The sequence below is a fragment of the Arabidopsis thaliana genome, chromosome 3 (genome assembly GCF_000001735.4).
Source record: "Arabidopsis thaliana chromosome 3, partial sequence".
NCBI lineage: Eukaryota > Viridiplantae > Streptophyta > Magnoliopsida > Brassicales > Brassicaceae > Arabidopsis > Arabidopsis thaliana.
In genome coordinates this window covers 10,656,716-10,678,561 of record NC_003074.8, presented here as the reverse complement: position 1 = coordinate 10,678,561, position 21,846 = coordinate 10,656,716, and the positions used below count along the sequence as shown (strand labels likewise).

The window sequence follows — 21,846 nt, the reverse complement described above, 5'->3', positions numbered from 1 at the left end:
GGTCCATCGCGGATCAGAAAAAAATCGGGCACAATGCAAGTGGTCCGTTTGGATGCGGGCAGGCCCGATTGACTACGACCTACAAAAGTAAACTAAGTCAACGGTAATTAAAAGCCAAAGTCAGAGAAAAATACAGTGGGCGTCATAAATACTCCAAAAGGGGACGAAACAGTAAAATCTCAAAACTATGGGAAACAAATTGATAAGAAGAAACATTCTTGGGTCAATTCTGAGTAGAGCATTAATACAATTCATCGTCTTGGTCTTCTTCGCACCAACAACAAGTCTTTCTCACGAAAATGGATTCTCGGATTTTTCTCGCATTTTCCCTCTGTTTTCTCTTCACTCTCCCTCTAATTTCATCTGCACCTAACCGCTTCCTCACTAGATCGAGTAACACTAGGTTAGATTGTGATGATTTGAGATGGATTCGAATTCTGTTCTTCGATTTTTTTTGGTTTTGACTGAGAAATTTAATCTTTTGCAGAGATGGGTCAGTGATAAAGATGAAAACAAGTGCTTCTTCTTTTGGGTTTGATCCAACTCGTGTCACTCAACTCTCTTGGACTCCTAGGTTTGTTTGCTTTTGTGTTTGTTATCTGAAATTTTGAATCTTTGTTTTTGTTTATTTGATTTTTTTGTGTTTTTTTTTTTTGCAGAGTTTTTTTGTATGAAGGGTTTCTTTCTGATGAGGAATGTGATCATTTTATCAAATTGGTATTGAATCTTAAACATCTTTACTTAAGCTTTTTAAGTAGTGATGATGATGATGATGAAAGAATGTTTTTGTGATTGTGATATTTGTTTTTTTAGGCGAAAGGGAAGCTTGAGAAGTCAATGGTGGCTGATAATGATTCTGGTGAGAGTGTTGAGAGTGAAGTACGCACTAGTTCTGGAATGTTTCTCTCCAAACGACAGGTTAGTTAATATTCTGAACATGTAGGCATCTATAGAAATTTATGTTGGCTATATCGTAGAACTTTGCAATGACTTGTTAGAAGCGGTGGTTTTGTATCTGGATTGATTTGGATGTTGAGTTTCGTGCTAATCATTGGAGAATGATTGTTATTATGAGGTCTAATGTGGCTTTTGTGTGCGTTGTACTCCGTTAGATTACTTCAGCAATTAGGCAGACTAGTTCTATGTTACTGATCAACGCTTGACCAAGTAAACATGCATTTCCTGCAATACTGTAGGATTCTGTTTCTGTGGTTAGACAAAGTAGCAGCTTCATTGCAAATATGGATAGTCTAGAGATTGTGTGATTCACTGATTGTTAACCTTTGAGTTTGAATGGTATGGTTCTATGTATGTGTAGGATGATATAGTAAGTAATGTGGAGGCAAAACTTGCTGCGTGGACCTTTCTTCCCGAAGGTATTTTTGGCCATATGTACATAGATTTCCTAATTCTGTCTCTTTGTTTAGACTTTAGTTGCTTACAACTTCTCATCTCTTTTTTGTCTGTGTTGCGGATCAGAGAATGGTGAATCCATGCAAATATTGCATTATGAGAATGGTCAAAAGTATGAACCGCATTTTGACTACTTTCACGACCAGGCTAATCTAGAGCTCGGTGGTCATCGGATTGCCACAGTATTGATGTACTTGTCCAATGTTGAAAAGGGAGGAGAAACAGTGTTTCCCATGTGGAAGGTAAAGACATATATTACTTCTGGTTCCTTAAATTTTCATCTAATATTTCGATTTCGTTTCCTGAGTAGCCTCATTTCAGTTTGATCACACATTCTTGTAGGGTAAAGCAACTCAGTTGAAAGACGATAGCTGGACCGAATGTGCAAAACAAGGCTATGCAGGTAAGATCACTGTATATAGCTTGCTTGATATAGAATACTGTATCCTGAACATGCGTTTGGCTTAATTGTGAAAGCTCAACACAAATGGGGATTGTAGTAGTTTGATTAAATGATAATGAAAGGTATAACTATTTTTCCAAATGGTATATTGCTCTATCTGATTTATGTATCTTTGCAGTGAAACCGAGGAAAGGGGATGCATTACTGTTCTTCAATCTTCACCCAAATGCAACCACAGATTCAAATAGCTTACATGGAAGCTGTCCAGTGGTTGAGGGAGAGAAATGGTCAGCAACCAGATGGATTCACGTTAAGTCATTCGAAAGAGCGTTTAATAAGCAATCTGGATGTATGGACGAGAATGTGAGCTGCGAAAAATGGGCAAAGGCAGGGGAATGCCAGAAGAATCCAACATACATGGTTGGTTCAGACAAAGACCATGGATATTGCAGAAAGAGTTGCAAAGCTTGCTCATCTTAAGAACAACAAGTAAAATCAAAGCTCTTATTAAAGGATCAAAATTTTTGTATAGCGAAAAACCGGGTTTTCGCCATTCGGGTAGATAAACATATCGTCAATAGAATGAAAAATTTAGAACTATATACTAAAAAAATAATTCTGATTCTATGTTACTGGTTTCATGTGCAAGTTATGTTCCTTATGGTTCATAACTAGACCAAAACTTAATAAAAGTCGGTTTATGTTATCATCAACCTGAAGCAAGCGATACATGATAACTGAATTAAGTATTATACAATCAGTAGTAGTGTACATGAGATGATAGTTGCCAAAACTACGTCATGCACTTCGAGACTCTATATTTCTAATGAAGTGTAACAATCATGCAATTACCGTTAATTAGGAGCCTTCAAGCATGAGATCCTCACCTTCTCTCTCTTTCTCTCTCAGAGCTTTTGCATTGCATCACTCTATTTCCATAAAGCCTTTGTTGTTGTCCTTTCAGACATTTCTCAGCTTCTTCTTCTTCTTCATCTTCTCTCTTGTGTTTGAATACCAAAAAATGGGAAGACCTCCTTGTTGTGACAAGTCCAATGTCAAGAAAGGTCTCTGGACCGAGGAAGAAGACGCTAAGATCCTTGCTTATGTTGCTATCCATGGTGTAGGAAACTGGAGCTTGATCCCCAAAAAAGCAGGTTTTTCCAAAAAAAAACTCTCTCATTTCTCTTAACTCTTAAGAAATCTCATTTCAAACAAGTCTGAGTTATTTTTCGTTCTTCGGCGCAGGTCTGAATCGATGTGGAAAGAGCTGTAGACTAAGATGGACTAATTACTTAAGACCTGACCTTAAACATGACAGCTTCTCTACCCAAGAAGAAGAGCTTATCATTGAGTGTCATAGAGCCATTGGCAGCAGGTAATGAAGCAACCTAATTGCTAACTAACTTTTTAACAATGACAAGAATCTATCAAACTTTTTATCTCATTAGTAATAATTGTAACCTCTGATGTTTTCAGGTGGTCTTCCATTGCACGAAAGCTTCCAGGAAGAACGGATAATGATGTGAAGAATCACTGGAACACAAAGCTGAAGAAGAAGCTGATGAAAATGGGGATAGACCCGGTGACTCATAAACCGGTTTCTCAACTCCTTGCAGAATTCAGAAACATTAGCGGCCATGGAAATGCATCCTTCAAAACAGAACCATCTAACAACTCTATACTCACACAATCCAACTCAGCTTGGGAAATGATGAGAAACACAACAACAAACCATGAGAGTTATTACACCAACTCTCCAATGATGTTTACAAATTCCTCTGAGTACCAAACTACTCCATTTCATTTCTATAGCCATCCAAATCATCTGCTCAATGGAACCACATCTTCATGCTCTTCCTCATCATCTTCTACTAGTATCACTCAGCCAAACCAAGTACCTCAAACACCGGTTACTAACTTCTACTGGAGCGATTTCCTTCTCTCGGACCCGGTTCCTCAAGTAGTGGGATCCTCAGCTACTAGCGACCTCACTTTTACGCAGAACGAACATCATTTCAACATCGAAGCCGAATACATCTCTCAAAACATCGATTCAAAGGCCTCGGGAACATGTCATTCCGCGAGTTCCTTCGTTGACGAAATACTAGATAAAGACCAAGAGATGTTGTCACAGTTTCCTCAACTCTTGAATGATTTCGATTATTAGATCCCTTCTTTTCCCTATTGTTGTTACTTCTCTTGTAACTGGTTTATGATTTTCAAGAACTATGTTTTTTCAATAAGTTATATCTCTTCTCTTATTAGTACTTACTTAGTACTTAAGTAGTAACCAAGTCTCTTGAAATACAAAGCTCAAAATTAAACACCTTTTGATACAGAAATAGATCCTCTGGCTCTGGAAGAAGGTTTTAACTCTATTTCTATCATTCGTCTTCTCTGCAGACGATTTCTCTCTGCAAGCTCCCAAAGTCGAAAACTTTATCAGCAATGGCGGTTTTGTTGTCATCTTTCTCTCCACTAGGAATCAACATTGACATGAATAAGAATCTGGGTGTTTCGTATTCTTCTTTCCCTCAAATTCATCTCTTTAAGGGTTCTACTCCACTGCGTGTTCGAACATTCGTCGTCTCGAGTCGTAAAAGTGTGAAATTTTGCATCTTTCACAGAATCATTCATAAAGTTCTGTCTTTTCTCAGTTTATGTCTTGTGGGTTTTCAGATTCAGGAACTGGTTTGGCAAGTGAGGATAAGAAATTGTTGCTGGAACGATATGGTTATGATGCTAATGATGACTTTGGGTCTCAATCTAAGGTCTGTTTTTTTTTTCCATAATTGTTTTTTTTTGGTTTGTGATGAATAGTTGAGAGATGAAACTTTTAGTTCTCATTGTAGAAGGCGAGAAGGAAAGAAGAGAAAATGAGTGGAAGGAATAGTCAACAAGTAGAAGAAGTTGTTGTTGTACAGCCAAGAACAACTCATAGGTTACTGCAGGTGTGTATTTGCTTATTTTATTGTGTTTTGCTTTGGGGGTTACTGTTGTTGGATATCTATAATGTGTAGATTGTTTTAGGTTCTTGCAGGAACGGCGAAACGAAAGAAATTGCTTTCTCTTAAGGGAATGGATGTGAGACCTATGATGGAAGTTGTTAAAGGAGCAGCTTTTGGAATTCTCCAGGTAAGAGTAACTAATTTTAGGAGCTTCTGCGTTTGTTGGTGTCTGAGTTAACATGATTCTTCTCATTATTTAGGCTGCTGGTGGTTGTCCAACGTCTCTGCGTCCTGGTAGGTGGTTGGATTTGTATAGTGGTACAGGGTCTGTTGGGATTGAAGCAATCAGTCGAGGATGTTCTGAGGTAGCAAAGAAATAAAGAACTGTGATTGTATGATCTTTGTTGGATTCTCTTTTACTTTAAGTGATCACTAAACATGTGTTTCCATCTTGGACTTGAATTATTTCTCAACAGGCACATTTTGTTGAGATGGATCCTTGGGTTGTTTCAAATGTTCTACAACCAAACTTGGAACACACTGGGTTTGTTGATGCTTCGGTTATACACACTGCTCGAGTTGAAAACTTCCTGGAACGTGCTGATAAATTAGTAGGTATGTCTAGTCTTGAAGATGTTATTGTCAATTTCACCACTTAACTTCAGCTTTAAATAGAACCTATATTAAGACTTTTCTTTACTATCAGGTAAGGATGGAGTGTTTGATTATATCAGCGTTACGCCACCTTACATGGAGGTTGATTATGAGGTTCTGATGGATCAGATTGCTAAGTCACCAGCGATTGGGGAAAATACTTTTATTGTGAGTAGCTATATATTTCCCTTTTTAAACCATCTTATAAGGATTTTGGGTCAATGTGTAATACTCGTCCTCTTTTGGACAAAATCTGACCTAGTTGGTCGAGTACCCATCACGAACAACAATGCTTGATTCATGTGGATGCCTTGAAAAGGTAATTACTTCCCTTTTATTACTTGTTTGATGAATGGGGTTGTATGAATGTTGATGGGAAATTTTTTCTCATAGATGACTGATAGAAGGTTTGGCCGGACACATCTAGCTATATATGGACCAAAATGGGCTCAGAAGCCAAGAAAATCTTAAAGCCACAGTGATTGTCGACAGTTATATCTGGCCATTTTTTTCGGTTTAAGGCAATGAAGAGAGACTGTGACTGAAGAGCTAGTTCCTTCTAACCTTTGAATACTAGTGTAAGTGTTTCCAGTGTAAATGAGTATATATATTCACTACTCCTCTGGCTGTTACATTTCAAAAGCTTTGACTAGGAGCATTTACTTCTGTCATGTGATACATGATCATTTTGTTTTCAGTTCTGTTTCTTCATGTCACATATTCTTAGTTCCTCAGTTTAAATTTTTGCAGGTGCTTTTGTCCGTCAGTCGCCATTTTGTTTGTAGCCAAATACTAAAGCTGGATACAAGTTGCAGTCTTATGATAGTTCTAAAATCGGTAATGGTGTATGTCGGCTTGTGTGTGTCTGTGAAGTAGAGATATAGCTGTAATCTGTATACAGTTTGAGATATGAAGTCAGTTAGAGTTTCTCCTTTTTACTATTACATATGGCCTCTTTTGATGCTCTTAAGGTCTGAGAGAGCCACCATGCTACTCATTGTTTCTATATCTATGTATCATATACATCCGTAACAATCGTAAGAATCACTTCGTATTAAAGAAAACCATACCGAAAGTGACGTAACTGAGGTATGTGTTAAATCATTCTTTCTTTATTTCTAATTTAATTTACTTTGGTGCATAACACTTCAGTAGAGCATGTAACTTGACACCTCTAGAGTGCAATACTGGCATGGCTTTGCTCACACAATCACTGTGAGAATCAATGCTATAAGGACACTATCCTGACCATGTGTAAGATTCTAAATGATATAGGAGAAACTGATATATAGTAATGAAATTGTGGGGCCAGATCTGTTCAAACTTTGGCTTTACTATGTTAGAAGGCAAGCTTTTCTTTCCCACCAAGGCCAAAAGGAAGTTTGCTTGTGTCATGGAAACAAACTGGCTCAATCTTCCCTAGCTGTCAATCAGATATAGATTCTTTTTTTTTCACAGTTTAGATATGTTTCTTAATGTTTTTGCTTTAGTTTATCGTTTAAAGGTTATGAAGAACAAGCATACATTTCTTGCTGCTAATTGGCTTTTGGTAGGGAGGGAATACTTAACAAGGAAGAAAAATTGTAGGCTCTAGCTCCTTTTCACAGGTTTGGTTATCTTACTTGTGTATTGTTACATTCTTAATTGATTTTGTTATTGTTTAAAGGAAACATCCAAGTGATTTAAGATAGTGGTAAGGAAAGTAGTAGGCTTGCTAATACACTCAGTCACAAAAGGTACACTGTCCTCTGCTTTTAAAATGGCTTAAAATATATGTAGTTAAGGGAGCTTGTGAGGTCCCCAATGGTTTGCTGCATGAAAATTCACAAATCAAAGCAAAGAAAAAGGTACTCAACGGGCCCATATGTTACATAAAGATATGTTTTTTCTTAACTTTCACTTGCTCTTGCCTCCTCTCTCTCTCTCTACGTGGACACCTACGTATGTATATTGTTGCTTTGTGTTGCTTCATCTTTAAATAGGGCCAATCACGGATTTGTCTTCCAAGGTATATAAAAACAACCTAAATGCTTGTTTTTTGCTTCCCATTTCGCTTTCCCCTTTTTTGAGCCTCTTCTGTCCAAAGATATCTCTCTCTATTTATGTGACAGTCACTTCACCAACATCATGGATGTTCTGCTCAGTTTATTCTTGGGTTTGGTTGGTCAGTTGTTTATGTTAAACAGGAAGCTGTAGGGACATAGGTTTCAGTATGGGTGGAAATGGCATTAGAGCTTTGGTTGGAGTGATTGCATCTTTGGGTTTGATTGTGTTTCTTCTTGTCGGTATCTTAGCAAACTCTGCACCAAGTGTTCCATCATCAGAAAATGTCAAGACTTTGCGGTTTAGTGGTAAGGATGTGAATCTGTTTCATGTAAGCAAGCGAAAAGTTCCTAATGGACCTGATCCTATCCACAACAGGTTCTTATCCCTTCTCTCTCGAATTTTCAATCTTTTACTTTTGCTTCTTTGAGTTTGCTACCAGAGATCAAGCGTTTTGAGAACTTTGTCATGAAGTTTGTTTAAAGTTCGTTTATACAAAAACTAATCATCCAATATTAGTGTTTCCTCTGTTCAAGTTTTTTTGTTGTCACTGTATACACAGATACCGATAATCACTGGTTTCTAAAAAGATTATTAGCATGCAGAATTCTTGTTCTTTCCTTCTTTTCAGTGTCACTATACATTTTGTGTACATTAAAGAGCTCGTCTTTTGAAAGCAGACAATGTTATCATGTTTTAGTAAAAGCTTCTTCTTTATCTAATTTTAAAGCCTTAGAGAAGAATTAAAGGCACTTGTGAAGAACTTTGACCACTTTAGTTAAAGTTTATTACTGCAGAAAGAACTCTACTTTAATAAGCTTTTGTTTCAAATCTATTTCTTCAGGAAAGCAGAAACTTCGAGACGGCCACCAAGAGTATGATATTGACTGTAATGTTTATGTCATGCGGGCTTCGTTCATTTTCGGGTTTTTCTACCGTCTCAAGACACAGTGAAGTATTCAACCTCTCAATTACGTTTCCACGTCAAGAAGCTACTATTTTTTCTGAGGCAATCATTAACTTCAGATGTTAGAGATATGCTATGAACTCATAGCTTTGTGAAGTCTTGCTCTGTAGAATTTTGGAAGGTGAAGTCTCTGCTCTCTCTTTCGTTTTGGAACATTGTGTCTAAAGATTGAAAATCATTCAGAAGATTGTTGCTAAGATATTAAAGACTTCTTAAGAGTTTTTGTAATAACATTTGTATTTAGTTATTATAGGCTTATGTCTTTATCTAACTCTCTGTTTCCTGTTTTCCTCATCTTTCTTTATTTGCCTTTTGTTTTAGAATCTGTTAACTTTAAAGTTTGCTTTTTTATGTTTCCTCTGGCTAAAGCAAAAAACCATTAAACTAAAGTTGCTCCATTTTCAAAAATCATTCTCCCACTCCAATGATATTTGCATCTTAATACAAGGCTTGTCCTTGCACAACTTTAGAATCACATACATTTTCATTTTTGGGTTCTTGTGAACTTTGGGAATCTTATATTCTCTGTGTAATTTTGATAGCATCTTACAAAGTGAAATTCAAAAGGAGTGAGTGACCATAGATGCTAAAAACTTGTCTTTCTCTTTCTTTCTTGCCTTCTTTAGCTTCTTTTCTGGGATTGATTTTGACTGTATCGAGAAGCAGACCCCTAAAGTAAGATTCTGCAGAGACATCTTCTTTATCCTGTTGTTCACTTTCTTTTTGTTCTTAAAAGAAAATACAAGTGAAAAAATTATTTTGTCACTCTTCCAATACTATAGAAAGACACACTTGCAACACATAACATGTCTAAAGACTTTGACACAAGAGAAAACAAATAACATATACATTTCTGTTTTTACAATAACATATAGTGTCTCTACAAGTAGTACAAGATGATATAGACAACAAATAATTATACTCTTACTTCCTCCTCGTATCATAAAAGGTTCATTTTCACACTTTCTCGTTCTCTTGCGTGTCGAAAATCAAAGGGAAGTCGTCGTCTTGTTCGGAGAACGAATAGCCTTGTTTCTCAGCAATAGCTTTCAGTGACTGGTATGCCTGAAACATTGACCATCTCTCTTTAGGTCTTGAACTCACACAGTTAAGAGCAATCTCAACAAATTTCGAGATCTCTTCGTCATGTCCTTTCCCTCGAATGTTTTCATCGAATGTCTCAGCGATTCTACCTGAGCTTTCAAGCTGTTTCACCCAATCCACCAAACTCCCTTTAAAACCTTCACCTCCTACAGCTTTTAGCCCTGTAGCCAACTCCAAGAGGACAACACCGAGTCCATATACATCACCTTTTAATGATGCTAGCATTGTGGTAGAATATTCAGGAGCTACATAACCAAACTCTCCTAAGTCACCAGTCATGAAACTACTCTCATTGTTATCCGAGGGAACCATAAGCCTTGCAAGCCCTGAATCTATTATCCTTGCATCGAAATCCTCGTCAATGAGAATCACACTTGAACAAATGTTTTGGTGTAGAATTGGAGGTCGACATCCATGGTGAAGCCAAGCTAAACCTCTTGCAGCACCTAAACCAATCCTAAACCGAGTCGACCAATCTAATTCACCCCTATTTGAATCCAACAACGAGTGAAGTGTCCCATTAGACATATACTTGTAAACAAGAAACTTCTCTTCTTCCACAACGCAGAAACCAAGAAGCGGTGCTAAGTTAGAATGACGAAGCTCCCATAGCTGATTCATCTCATACCGAAACTCCCTTTCCCCGAGCTTACACGTACTCAAATGCTTCACCGCAAGCGCTGAACCATCCGGAAGAAGCGCCTTATAGGTAGTCCCAGTCCTAGTGGAAACAATAATGTTCTCTGAGTTGAAGTTATTAGTTGCAGCCATCAAATCCCCAAGTTTAACTTTAACCAAAGGCTTCTGAAACAAAGACACTTGAGTAAGCTTATGACTACGAAGTCTCTGCGCTAAACCGCTAACTCCTACTTCGGTTAAACCGCTTCTTCGTCTCCTTGTCCACTTCAAATGATAATACCACCAAATCCCAAAAGCTAACAACATTGATGCAGCAGCACCAAACACACCAGCTGCAATTATTATCCCAAGATTCTTCTTACTTAAACCACCACAACTCGAAGATAAAGGACGACCACAAAGACCTTTATTCCCACTAAAATCATCAGAGGAATAACTCGGTGAGCTAAAGAACACAGGAATGCGACCTGAGAGATCATTATTAGCAACAGAGAACCTCCCTAACCTCCCTAAAGCCGAGAACTGAACCGGGATTTGACCCGAAAGCCGGTTATCAGACAAAACCAAAGAATTCACAAAGCTACACTTAGCTAAATCAGGAGGAATCTCACCATTCAATTCATTGTTTGACAAATCAAGAGATACCAAAAAAGGTAACCAATTACACAACTCTGTAGGGATATTACCAGACAATCGATTACTAGAAAGATCAAGTTTTTGTAAACTCGCACAGTATTGAAGAGAATCTGGGATTTTACCAGATAAACCCATATCACGAAGCTCAAGATTGATAACCCTATTCTCCTGATTGTTCCAACAAGACACACCAACGAAGTTACAGAGAAACCCAAGAGTTGTGTTGTCGAAGTTCCATGATTTCAACGCGTTTTGAGGATCTGTGAGAGATGCTTTGAGTCCTCTTAAGCATCTTATGTCGTCTTCATCTGCAGCCATAACAGAGGAACAAAAACAGAGGAAGATGATGAAGCATAAAGGAAGTAACTTTCTTGGTTTTGAGCCGATCTCTTTCATGGATGATGAAGTGGTTTCAGAGGTTGTTTCTGGGTTTGGATTAAGAATTAAAGATTTTGTGTATCTGCCAATGAAAAGTTGCAGAGAGACAATATGTAAGTCAGACGTGTTGAACGGTCGTCGCAAGGATTATAGAGTAGTCGTCGACTTTGATGTCATTTTTTAATTATTATTATTATTATAGTAATTTTTAAGTAAAGTTTTCAAAGCAAATTATAACAAAATTCCATCATTGTCTAGTCTTTTTTGTAGTTGAATTTCTTTTTTATTCGACTAGTTTGTTCGATTTGAAATATAATTTGTTTTTTTACCTTAAGTTGACTTATCTTATAGATAGATCATTTTACATAAACATTATGTTGATTATTTTCGGACTCTTTTCTTTTTCTTCATAATTAATTTCGGATTTGTAACTTTTTTTTTTATCATCAAATTTTTTTTTAAAAGTTAGAAAAGCCAATTTTTAAATAAATTATTTCCATATGTAATATGTAACGGTTCAGTATGAATTTTTCTTATCAAATTGTCCGCTATAACATTTGCAGTTCGAGAATTTAAAAATATAGGGAAACTTGTGAATTTTTCCTTGTCGCTCTAGAACTCTTCCACATATATTGAAAATGCTAATCATTCGGTTGGAGAAAACACCATCTTCACCAAGTCTGAACAGTCTGTAAAAAAAGTTATTTTTTGGTTGTCGGCACCAATCATACACTTCATCATCCAGAGTACAGCTTCGACTTCTTTATGTAGTGGAGATAGACTTCTACGCAAATTAGCAACTCCCATGGTTAGCGACTTCCTATTTAATAAGGTGCAAAATCACTCTTATCCATAAAACTTGTCATTTCCTTTCCATGATCCGTCGACAAAACAACGAAAAACGAAACAAATATTATGTGATATATCCTTTATCCGAATTTGTTTTTTCGATTCTACAGAACCGTGTTTTCAGTATTAAGCTCAAATTGAGCAAACTCATGGACTCATAACTCAAAAAACCCAAAAATAAACATATAAAACCCTAAAGTTTTGATAAATATAATAGATCTAAAATTAGAAAATCACATAAATAGAAACAATTAAAAAAACTTTGTTACAACAATTTACGCAGATGATAAAGTTTTACGACCGTCTTTATATTGTTTTGGAAAAAGTCACGGAAACGATTCATATATATTATGGTGAGCTTTTGCAGTAAATCATATGCTTGTTGTGAACCGAGTGGTAGTTAAATTTTTTTTCTGTCAACCATGATGGTAGTTATTTTTATTGGTTAATTTTGATATTTAAGGATTCTTACAATCTTTTTGGAGTGTGATATTTTTATAACAACAAGATGACAATAGCATTAAAACTGGCATGTTTAATTTGATAAAATTATAAAAATTCATTGGATACAAGGAAGACGCTTAAAAGTTTAATTCCATTATCCAAGATATCTCGATAAACGTCATTTATAATTACTAGCTAGAACTTATTCTTCTTAAAACACTAGTTGCAATTATTAGTCCAAATGATATAGTTGGATTACACACTATCTGCAATCATTAGTCCTAATGATATACTCCATCTGTTCCAAGAAATTTAATGTTTTGAATTTTTAATTTATTCCATTAAGATTAATGTTCTGTAAAAGTATCATCATTAATTTAGTTTGTGACCAATAAAAGAATGAGATAAATAATAATAATATTATTAAACTAACAAAATAATAACTAAAAATATAAAATTTACTTTTTCTTAATAGATGTGCAAAACTCAAAACCTCAAATTCAGAGAGAGTATTTGTTACCAATGAAGTGTAGTGGACACGAAGGTGAAATATCTAATTCATAATACATTATGTATACGTCCTTGAGGATGATCTAAGTGGATTAGGAGAGATAAATTTGCATCTCAATGGAGTTTGTGTATGATCTTTCTTTGCTTAGATTCAAAACCTCAACCTCACTTTTTTTTTTCTTTTTTTTTTGACACAGCCTCAACCTCACTTAATATCAACATATCATGAGAAATGTATATGTCTCACAGTCACAGATTAGCCACCCGTAAACGTTTCTAGTGGAAAGAAAATTCGATTTCTGTATTTCGAAAATTAGTTTAGGCATTGGTCTAGATTTCTAGATTTTCCCTAGTTAACAAAAAAAGAAGAAGCATATATTCATATGTATTTCATATACTTAATAGTTAATACTATTATTGCATATGCGTGCGTGTGGTGTTGTCACCGTAGACCTTTTGTTAGAGCAAATGGGGTTTAGCCGGTTAGGTATGTATGGGTTTGGTATGGTCAAATATGCACTTTTATATAGGAATATTCATGACAAAGTTTAAATAGTTTTTAACTAACCTAACCTATATACGAACACAACTACAATGAAAATGATAGAACCACCATATATTTTGATGTGAATATACCTTAGCATAATCATCTTTCACCCTAGTGGCCTTCGTTTTTCAACAAACGAAAATTTATACTAATGGATTGTGGCTATTACTTAAGTGACATTTTTTATAGATGCACTCAAAAAGTTATAGATTATTCTATTGTAATCACTTTGGTGATAAATGAAATTAGTTACTAATTTAGTATTATTTTAATAAAATATTTATTTGTATACTAAACTACAACAATAGATATATTTTTATTTGGTGGAATCCTTGGTTCTCTTGGTAATTATCTTGGATTCCAAAGTCCAACACTTACCGGTTTAATTTGACTATGTTTTAACCTTTTACTGATAAGTTGCTCTTGGCAATCACAAAATGGGCTTTGCCTTTGGTCGTTTTGGCAAAGATATTCCTTCTGGCTCAAATCAAATATAGAATAACAAAAGACTTATCTGTCTTTTGTGCTCGTATGGTTTGACATAAAAAAATTTTGTTTTAAGGAAAGCTTTTTGTTCCATTGTTGAATTCGAGAGATATAAAAGATTTTTGTTCCATTGTTGAGAAGTGGAGATTGATTTCTAGATTGTGGGAAGGTTGCGGTTCTTCTCGAAAAGGCAAAAACTTTCTCTTGTAAAATCGTTTTTTATTTTAATTTTGTTTAAAATTAAAAATTTTAAAAATCTAGAAGATAAAAATTTGGGACTTAAACCACGCATTCGATGGAATGGGTTTCAATTTTTGTAGAATTAACTTGTAATTTATTAGATAAAATGCTACAAATCAAAAGTTTTGAAATTCAGTACGTCAGATTAGATGTATCGTGGTGAGAAATAATACATGAAATACTTAACTAAAACAAGCTTAACAAGAAAACTTCATGATGTGAAATACAATGGTCAAAACTTCATAACATTTTTAGTCATGCCTTTATAAACTTTTGTATTGTTTTGTTTGATGTTGGCACACAATTGTGGGAGAATCTCAAGAAGAAATAATTCGTTACTTTACTAGGAAATAAACAAATAGAGTGGTCTTCTTTATACTACTAGCTAGTTTAAATCTAAGTAAACGTTTTTGATAGAGTTCTGAGTCATTCCAATCATTTTTTTGCCATTTGTAAATATTATAAGGGAAATTTGCAAGTATAACCTAAAAAAATTTAATAATTTGGAAACTAACACTTCAAAAACCATAAGGTGATATTGTGTATATTATATGTAATAAATACAATTATATCCTCTTCTTCTTCTTTCTTCTGCATGAACATCTTCTCTCTTCTTTCTTCTTTTCTTCCACAACCACCACAACCACCACTACTTTTAAAGCCATTATCGCCGGAAAATCGTATCCGAAGCCACCATCGCCGGAAAATCGTCACCGGAGTCATCATCACCGGAAAATCGTCACCGAAGCTATCATCACCATTGTACTATTCTATTTTGCTGCTAGATTTTTGAAAATTGAAACTTGAGATGATTTCATTTCGTTTAATGATTTTTGTTTGGGTTCCATGTATAGTATCTTAGGGTTTAGTTTTCTTAAATCAATATATATTTGTAATTATCTTTTCGTCACCGGCACCGCCATTGTAGTCACCATCGCCACTGACACCGCCATTGTTGCCGTCACCATCACCACCGGTACCGCCACTGTTGTCGTCACCATCGCCACCGGCACCGCCACTGTTGTCTTACTATCGCCATCGGCACCGTCGCTGTTATCATCACTATTACCATCGGCACCGCCACTGTTGTCGTCACCATCACCATCGGTACTGTCATTGTTACTATTACCATCATCGCCATCTTCGCCACCATCACGCTAGCCAACACTTTTCTCTTTTATTTATGTCCATAAACCGAAAAGAGTGTCAAGGATCACGTCACTCTTCTTCTCTTTTCACGCGCGTGTTCTCATGTTTTAATGAGGAGTTACTTAACTTTTCATCCCTCTCTAGTGTTATTTACTTAGTTTTATATATTAAAATGCTATATTCTTAAATAAATTATCAAACATGGTCATTTCTGCAAATCACCAATGTTATAATGACAACAAACAATTTAGTTTTGTAAATAATAATGTGTATGACGTGGCAGTTGTGAGTCATTGATTATCGAGAAGCCTCTTCTCTAGTCAGAGGGTCCAACGTGAAAAATAAATGTTCCCCTTAAATTAAATTAAATGCGAAAGACGGATCTTTCAATTGAAGATTCTTTCTTTGAATTCGAGATTGAACCCGACCCGGATCCGAATCCGAATCCAAATCCAACGCCAGCTCTCAACCCACATCGGTGCTTCAATTCGCAATTGCCGTCATCAATCTCTGTTGTTTTACCGGAAGAAACATCTAAACAATCATTCGAAAAATTCGAACTTTTTATTCCCCTCGATATACGATTTGATTTTGTATGATTTTGATCCCTGGATCAGAGATTTCGTCAGAGTTTGTGGAATTTGGTTTAATCGACGAGAAGCAATAATGGAAATTGGGTTTTCTCGAGAGTGAAGGATGATCCAGAGAAGAAGACTGGAACTTTCCAAAGGATTGATTTAAACAATCATGTGGCTTTCCTTCTTAAGACCCAGAGATCGATTCTCCTTAGCCGAACTCAGGTTTCTTTGATCGCCTTTGGTTTTACAACAAGTTTCAGTTTTTTTTTCCGATTTATCTCTCTTTTGGTTCATTTGAATTGTGGCTGAGATTATCCTTTGATTGTGGGGGAAAAATGTTTCTTTTAAGGGTGTTTGTTGAATTGGTAGTTTGCAAGTAGTTTGCTAGGGTTGATGATTTGAGTGGTGCCATTGTAGGGAAACTATATAAGTTCATCTTCCCTAGTCTCAGGGGTCAAAGGGACTATGTTGACCATTGTAGGAGAATGATTTGTTCTCAGAAAGTTCATTGTGATCGTAGTGTTACGACATTAGTTGTTATACCAGATGATGATGAAACATAGTAAGTGTTGAAAGTTTTGGTTTTTATATAGGTATTTGACTGACCAGCTGAGAAAGATTCAGATAGTAAACGAGGCTAATAAGGTTAGTGGACATTGTCTTGGCATTGTTGTTTTGTTAGGCTTTGATGTCTGTTTACCGGGTGTCATTTTTGAAGGATCTCGTTATCGAGGCACTGAGATCGATTGCGGAGATATTAACTTATGGGGATCAGCATGACCCCTTATTCTTTGAGTGAGTCTTTTTTGCTAATTATCAGTCAGCCACCTTTGGATTTTTCTTTTGGCATTTGTTAATATTTGCGATTGTTGCAGATTTTTTATGGAGAAACAAGTAATGGGAGAGTTTGTACGTATTTTGAGGGTTAGCAAGACAGTAACAGTTTCTGTCCAGTTGTTGCAAACCATGAGTATAATGATCCAAAACCTAAAAAGTGAACAAGCCATCTGTGAGTTTATCAGATGCAGTATATTTTTCTATGAGAATTCTCATGATTATAGTCTATTGATGATTTTCTTTTGAAACTCCTTGCAGATTACTTGTTCAGTAACGAATATGTAAACTATTTGATAACATATACATTTGACTTCCAACACGAAGAGCTTCTATCTTACTACATATCCTTCTTAAGGTAAATTTTCCGGCTGATATCTTGGCTTCAGGAAGTACTTACCGATTGTGTCTTTTAACTGTTTTGTTTGTTTTATGTAGAGCTGTTAGTGGGAAGCTGAACAAGCATACAATATCGTTGCTTTTGAAGACCGAGAACGTGAGTATTCTTGTTGTTTCATGTTCCTTTAACTTTTATATTCCTTTATGGATTTTTCTGCCTTATTTTAATTCTGCGTTTCTGCGTCTAGGATGTAGTAGTTTCTTTCCCCCTTTATGTCGAAGGCATACAATTTGCATTTCATGAAGAGAACATGATACGCACTGCAGTTCGTGCCCTGACTCTTAATGTATATCACGGTCAGTCACTTCTAATAGTTCTTTAGATTTGTCACTTGTATGATAAAAGTAATCAGAACCTTTAGCAACATTTCTGATGCCTTTAATTTGTTTTTTGCAGTTGGCGATGAATCTGTGAATGATTATGTAGTTAGTCCACCGCACACCGAGTACTTTTCAAAATTAATTTCATTTTTCCAAAAGCAATGCATGGATCTAAGTGCAATGGTCTTGAACACTCTAAAGTAAGATTCAGTGCAATTTCATTTCCCAGGGAAATAGCTTGTAAAATTGATAATAAGTTATCACAACCCCTTTTCATCTACCTACTTATTTTGTTTGTGTATGATTTGGATAAATTGTATTCTGAAAGATTTTCATTTAATCTTTGCTACAGAAGCCCATCTCCGGATTCAGGTGGAAAATTGTTTTCTGCCGTTGATGGGATTGAGGACACCTTGTACTACTTTAGTGATGTTATCTCTGCTGGCATACCTGATATCGGGAGGCTGATAACAGATCACATTCTGCAGCATCTAACTCTCCCACTTCTTCTCCCGTCTTTATGCTCCGAGGCTGTAAATGTACCAAATATCACCTTTTCCTCTTAATTTTATTTTCAGGGTTGACTTATTTGTTCCTTTGGGATTTTGTTTTTTTTACCCTTGTTAGGTTTGACTTTTTGCCAGAGTTCTATTTTTAGTTCACTAAAGTATTGATTTTGTGGTTATTTCAGGACATATCAGTTGATCCTGTCACTTCTCTTTATCTGCTTTCATGCATCCTGCGGATAGTTAAAATCAAAGATTTGGCAAATATGACTGCTGCTACTCTTTTCTGCCCTGTAAAAGCATTCATTTCAAGTTCCCTAGTGAAACCTAATAGCAGCTTGGCTCCTGAAGGCCTTACATATGTAAATGGGCATCCAGACAAGGGTGTTACTGAGGAGGCAAATCAACAGTGTTCAAGCACTGCGGCAGGCATGAGTGACGATGGAAATTCCCACTTATGCAGTGAAGATACTCCGAAAAGTATCTTCAACAATTCTCATATGACGTTTAGGTAAAGTGTTAGCAAATAAGACCTTGAATGAAGTTGGGATAGTTGCTGTCTTAGTATTGTCCTTTTTTTTTTTTTTACTATTAAGCTTATGTGTTTTTTTATTTCTTTTTTCTTTGTAAATAGGGAGACTTTACTTCAATATATTTCTGAAGGAGATGATGTACAAGCTCAGGGTTCCTTGTTTGTGCTAGCCACTCTGCTGCAGACAAAAGGTATTGGCAGTGGCATTGTCATTGTGCAGATTCTTCTTGCCTTTTCTGGTATTGACGTCTTAAATTCTGATTTTGGTAGAACTTGAAGAGTCAATGCTAGATGCTTTTGGCATTCTTCCTCAGCGTAAGCAGCACAAAAAACTTTTGCTGGTGAGTTTCTGTCATTATCCTTTATTCTTGTGCGTAATATATTTTCCAGCAAATTTTGCCAGGGAAAGTCTCATCTGCATGGATTTTGTTACTAATACCTTTTACTTGACCATCTACTAAAGCATATTAGCATGGACCAAAAAATATGGACTACCTTTTTTCCTTATTATTCAAAACTTAATTGGTAGCTATCTCTGACAGCAATCTTTGGTTGGGGAGGACACTGGTGAAGAACAACTATTTTCACCGCGAAATGGTTCCATGAGAGATGGCTTAAGTAGTGAACTTGATTGGTATCTACGGAGGTTGGAGGTACTTCACTGCATCTCTTAAACTCCATCTCTTTGGTGTTGTATTATTCTGTGATTGACTCATTCGTTCAAGTACCTTCAACAGGAGCAGTTTGGAGTGTGCTGTTCATTGCCTGGGGCTGCAAGGTGCCCCCGTGTACATAGACATCAGGTAAATATGAATGTTTGTAAACCTGACCTACTAGCCTAGCTTCTTCTGAAATTCCAAATGCTAAAGATTGGTTCTTTTTCATAACAGTGCAAAAGTTCTTGTCTTAATTTAATTACAAATATGGTGTAGGTGGTGGATACATTGGTCACTCTTCTCTGCCGAGAAAACATATCTGCAGAAACATTATGGGATGGAGGATGGCTTTTACGCCAATTGCTTCCTTATAGTGAGGCAGAATTTAATCGTAAACATCTCAAGATGCTGAATGTATGTTGCTTTCAAGATGTTTTTTTCGGTTTGCCACTGTTTCTCTTTCCCCTCTCCCTCTCTTGATTATTTACCTCCTGCTTATCGCAGGTTTCGTATGAGAAATGCAAAAATTCCCTTACCAGGGAAATTAAAGGTATCTGGCCTGATCTACTCATCAGGGTACTGCTTGATGAGTGGAGAAAGTGCAAAAGAGGCAAGTAAAGAAGCGAATTTTGGATACGTTGGATTTCGTTTGTAAGAATATGTTCAATGATTCTGATACCAATTCTCTTTTGACAGTAATCGAAGCTCCATCCCCTCAAAAAGAGCCTAAATCTGTTCTTCTTCAGCTGGATAGATCCTCTTCTAATGGTAGGATATTTATTACACATTCTACGCAATTAGCTGATGACAAATGTGAATGATATGGACATTCCTTGTTGAAACCCTATTTATGCAAACCATTAACACCTGAAGATCTTTTATAGATAACTCTGTTAGCGAATCATCATTCACAGCTGGTGAAAGAATGTGCGAGGTGGTAAAGGTATGTTAATCGTTTTCTCTTTATATTTCTATCAGCGCTTGTCGTTTATGTATATGAATACGGACATTTGATTATCAACCCTTTCCTCCTTATAGGTTTTCGTGCTTCTTCATCAACTCCAAATTTTCTCGCTCGGTAGGTCCTTACCCGAGCAGCCGCCTATTTATCCTCCAGCCGACCGATCTGAAACTTCTCGTGCCACAAGAGCTGGTCTGGATGTATCAGTCCCCAAACCTGGCACCGAACTGAAGCTAGGTTAGCGCATGATGCTTTTATACTTCTCCTACTTACACCATCTAACCAATTACATGATGTCATCTCTTGTATTTCTTAGAACTCCAGTTTGATTGATTTGTCTCGGTATCCATAGGTAATCTAATATTTGCAATTTCCTGGTGCAGTTGATGCTGTACCCTGTAGGATTGCCTTTGAAAGAGGCAAGGAACGAGATTTCTCATTTCTAGCATTATCATCCGGTGAGTCTGGATGGATTGTCCTTGCTGATCCAGATAATGGAATCGTCCGTGTAACGGCACCTTTAGCCGGCTGCAAAGTACGTAATCACCTTCACTGTCTTCTTCTTTAACGAAAATGCCCGTGAAGATCCACAGGAAGGCCTGAAATATTAACATAGTACATGATCTCTATCATCTTTTGTTTGCTTTTCAGCCCCGAATAGATGAAAAGCACCCGAGATGGCTACACTTGAGAATCCGACCATCTACATTACCGTTGTTGGATCCAACAAAGCGAGGAGTCTATGAGAAGCTCAAGTCCAAAGGTCTAGTAGATGGGAGATGGATATTAGCATTCAGGGACGATGAATCTTGCCACTCTGCTTACTCAATGGTTGCAGGTGAGATCGATCTACAATGCAGCGAGGTAGAAAGAAGGTTAAGGCCATTGTTTGACCTTGAAAGAAACCAGCTAGAAGATCAATGAAACATCATACTGCCGATACCTTGCCTTCATCGATCGACTTTGTCTTCGTCGGGTTTGAGATCTCACATTCAAAAGTTTGGTAATGATCTTCCCCATCTTGAATATACTAAACTCCAAGCAATTTAGATGCACTCTTAGGAGCAGCTTCCATGATTCTTGCAACGTACCCAGTTTTCAGGTACCTTGTTTCACAAGTTTCGTGTCCATTTTTTGTTTGTTTGTTTTCGTTTATTATTTTTTTATTTTTTTTTGTAATAGTGGTCTTAATGTAACATCATTGTATAAAATACCATTTGCTTCATCGACATATCATCTAACGACCATATACCTATGTATCAAGATATTGTAGGTTTGCGACATATGGAGATTCTCATTTCATTAATGAGCTCCAAAAGAAACAAACTTTATTCAGCTGATATGTTCTTCCTCATAAACATGCATTATTAGATTGTTATATATCACAACATTGGGCACCAAACCTTGAGGCATTTGACACCTAGTTTTGCGGAAAGAACTAATATACCGCAAGTGGATGGTGAAATGTTGCAGAAGTAACTACGGAATCAAACCAATCCTCATGCAAATGAAGAAGAAAAGTGTATGATTTTGTGTCGTACTACCTAATAACCAAGTTAAATCAAAAATTTGGAAATTTTATTGGTAATACCTAATAAAAAAAAAATTGGACCAAAAATTAACAAATGGATTAAAAAAAAAATCAACTC

At 36.3% G+C, this 21,846-nt stretch overlaps 6 protein-coding genes across 9 annotated transcripts; 5 read left to right on the top strand and 1 right to left on the bottom strand.

Moving 5' to 3' along the window:
• Positions 1–173: 173 nt before the first annotated feature.
• On the top strand, positions 174–2,576 carry AT3G28480 (Oxoglutarate/iron-dependent oxygenase). 2 transcript variants are annotated; one of them, NM_001203065.1, is made up of 9 exons: positions 257–403; positions 488–574; positions 660–717; positions 814–879; positions 1,197–1,259; positions 1,319–1,376; positions 1,480–1,655; positions 1,756–1,816; positions 1,995–2,521. In NM_001203065.1, the coding sequence occupies exons 1-9, from the start codon at positions 300–302 to the stop codon at positions 2,294–2,296; spliced, it is 975 nt and encodes a 324-aa protein (NP_001189994.1). In that variant the 5' UTR covers positions 257–299; the 3' UTR covers positions 2,297–2,521. The 2 variants fall into 2 exon arrangements, with proteins under 2 accessions (NP_566838.1, NP_001189994.1); NM_113768.4 differs by lacking the exon at positions 1,197–1,259 and having other exon boundaries at positions 174–403; positions 814–918; positions 1,995–2,576.
• Positions 2,577–2,837: 261 nt separating this feature from the next.
• On the top strand, positions 2,838–4,054 carry TDF1 (Duplicated homeodomain-like superfamily protein; the record flags this gene model as incomplete). The annotated part of the gene is made up of 3 exons (NM_113767.2): positions 2,838–2,970; positions 3,062–3,191; positions 3,293–4,054. 3 exons carry the CDS (start codon positions 2,838–2,840, stop codon positions 3,981–3,983), a joined length of 954 nt encoding a protein of 317 aa, NP_189488.1. The 3' UTR covers positions 3,984–4,054.
• A 51-nt stretch (positions 4,055–4,105) lies between these two features.
• AT3G28460 (methyltransferase) lies at positions 4,106–6,521 on the top strand. Of its 3 annotated transcripts, NM_113766.5 has the most exons (10): positions 4,167–4,418; positions 4,496–4,587; positions 4,669–4,767; positions 4,847–4,951; positions 5,025–5,129; positions 5,241–5,379; positions 5,471–5,586; positions 5,681–5,737; positions 5,812–5,996; positions 6,169–6,521. In NM_113766.5, exons 1-9 carry the CDS (start codon positions 4,265–4,267, stop codon positions 5,887–5,889), a joined length of 945 nt encoding a protein of 314 aa, NP_189487.2. In that variant the 5' UTR covers positions 4,167–4,264; the 3' UTR covers positions 5,890–5,996; positions 6,169–6,521. The 3 variants fall into 3 exon arrangements, with proteins under 3 accessions (NP_001326387.1, NP_189487.2, NP_001326388.1); NM_001338957.1 differs by having other exon boundaries at positions 4,106–4,418; positions 5,471–5,737; NM_001338958.1 differs by lacking the exon at positions 4,167–4,418 and having other exon boundaries at positions 4,419–4,587.
• A 395-nt stretch (positions 6,522–6,916) lies between these two features.
• Positions 6,917–8,837, top strand: CLE25 (CLAVATA3/ESR-RELATED 25). Its single transcript, NM_148758.2, has 2 exons — positions 6,917–7,839; positions 8,306–8,837. The coding sequence occupies exons 1-2, from the start codon at positions 7,631–7,633 to the stop codon at positions 8,340–8,342; spliced, it is 246 nt and encodes an 81-aa protein (NP_683600.1). The 5' UTR covers positions 6,917–7,630; the 3' UTR covers positions 8,343–8,837.
• Positions 8,838–9,133: 296 nt separating this feature from the next.
• On the bottom strand, positions 9,134–11,427 carry AT3G28450 (Leucine-rich repeat protein kinase family protein). Its single transcript, NM_113765.3, has one exon. It carries the CDS (start codon positions 11,201–11,203, stop codon positions 9,386–9,388), a length of 1,818 nt encoding a protein of 605 aa, NP_189486.1. The 5' UTR covers positions 11,204–11,427; the 3' UTR covers positions 9,134–9,385.
• A 4,362-nt stretch (positions 11,428–15,789) lies between these two features.
• On the top strand, positions 15,790–21,583 carry AT3G28430 (CLEC16A-like protein). The gene is made up of 21 exons (NM_113763.3): positions 15,790–16,210; positions 16,582–16,633; positions 16,707–16,783; positions 16,864–16,997; positions 17,084–17,180; positions 17,261–17,318; positions 17,410–17,518; positions 17,619–17,742; positions 17,895–18,081; positions 18,234–18,559; positions 18,683–18,771; positions 18,851–18,921; positions 19,123–19,233; positions 19,318–19,383; positions 19,513–19,650; positions 19,741–19,846; positions 19,933–20,004; positions 20,121–20,179; positions 20,275–20,434; positions 20,581–20,732; positions 20,849–21,583. Exons 1-21 carry the CDS (start codon positions 16,158–16,160, stop codon positions 21,119–21,121), a joined length of 2,514 nt encoding a protein of 837 aa, NP_566837.1. The 5' UTR covers positions 15,790–16,157; the 3' UTR covers positions 21,122–21,583.
• The last annotated feature ends 263 nt before the right edge of the window (positions 21,584–21,846 follow it).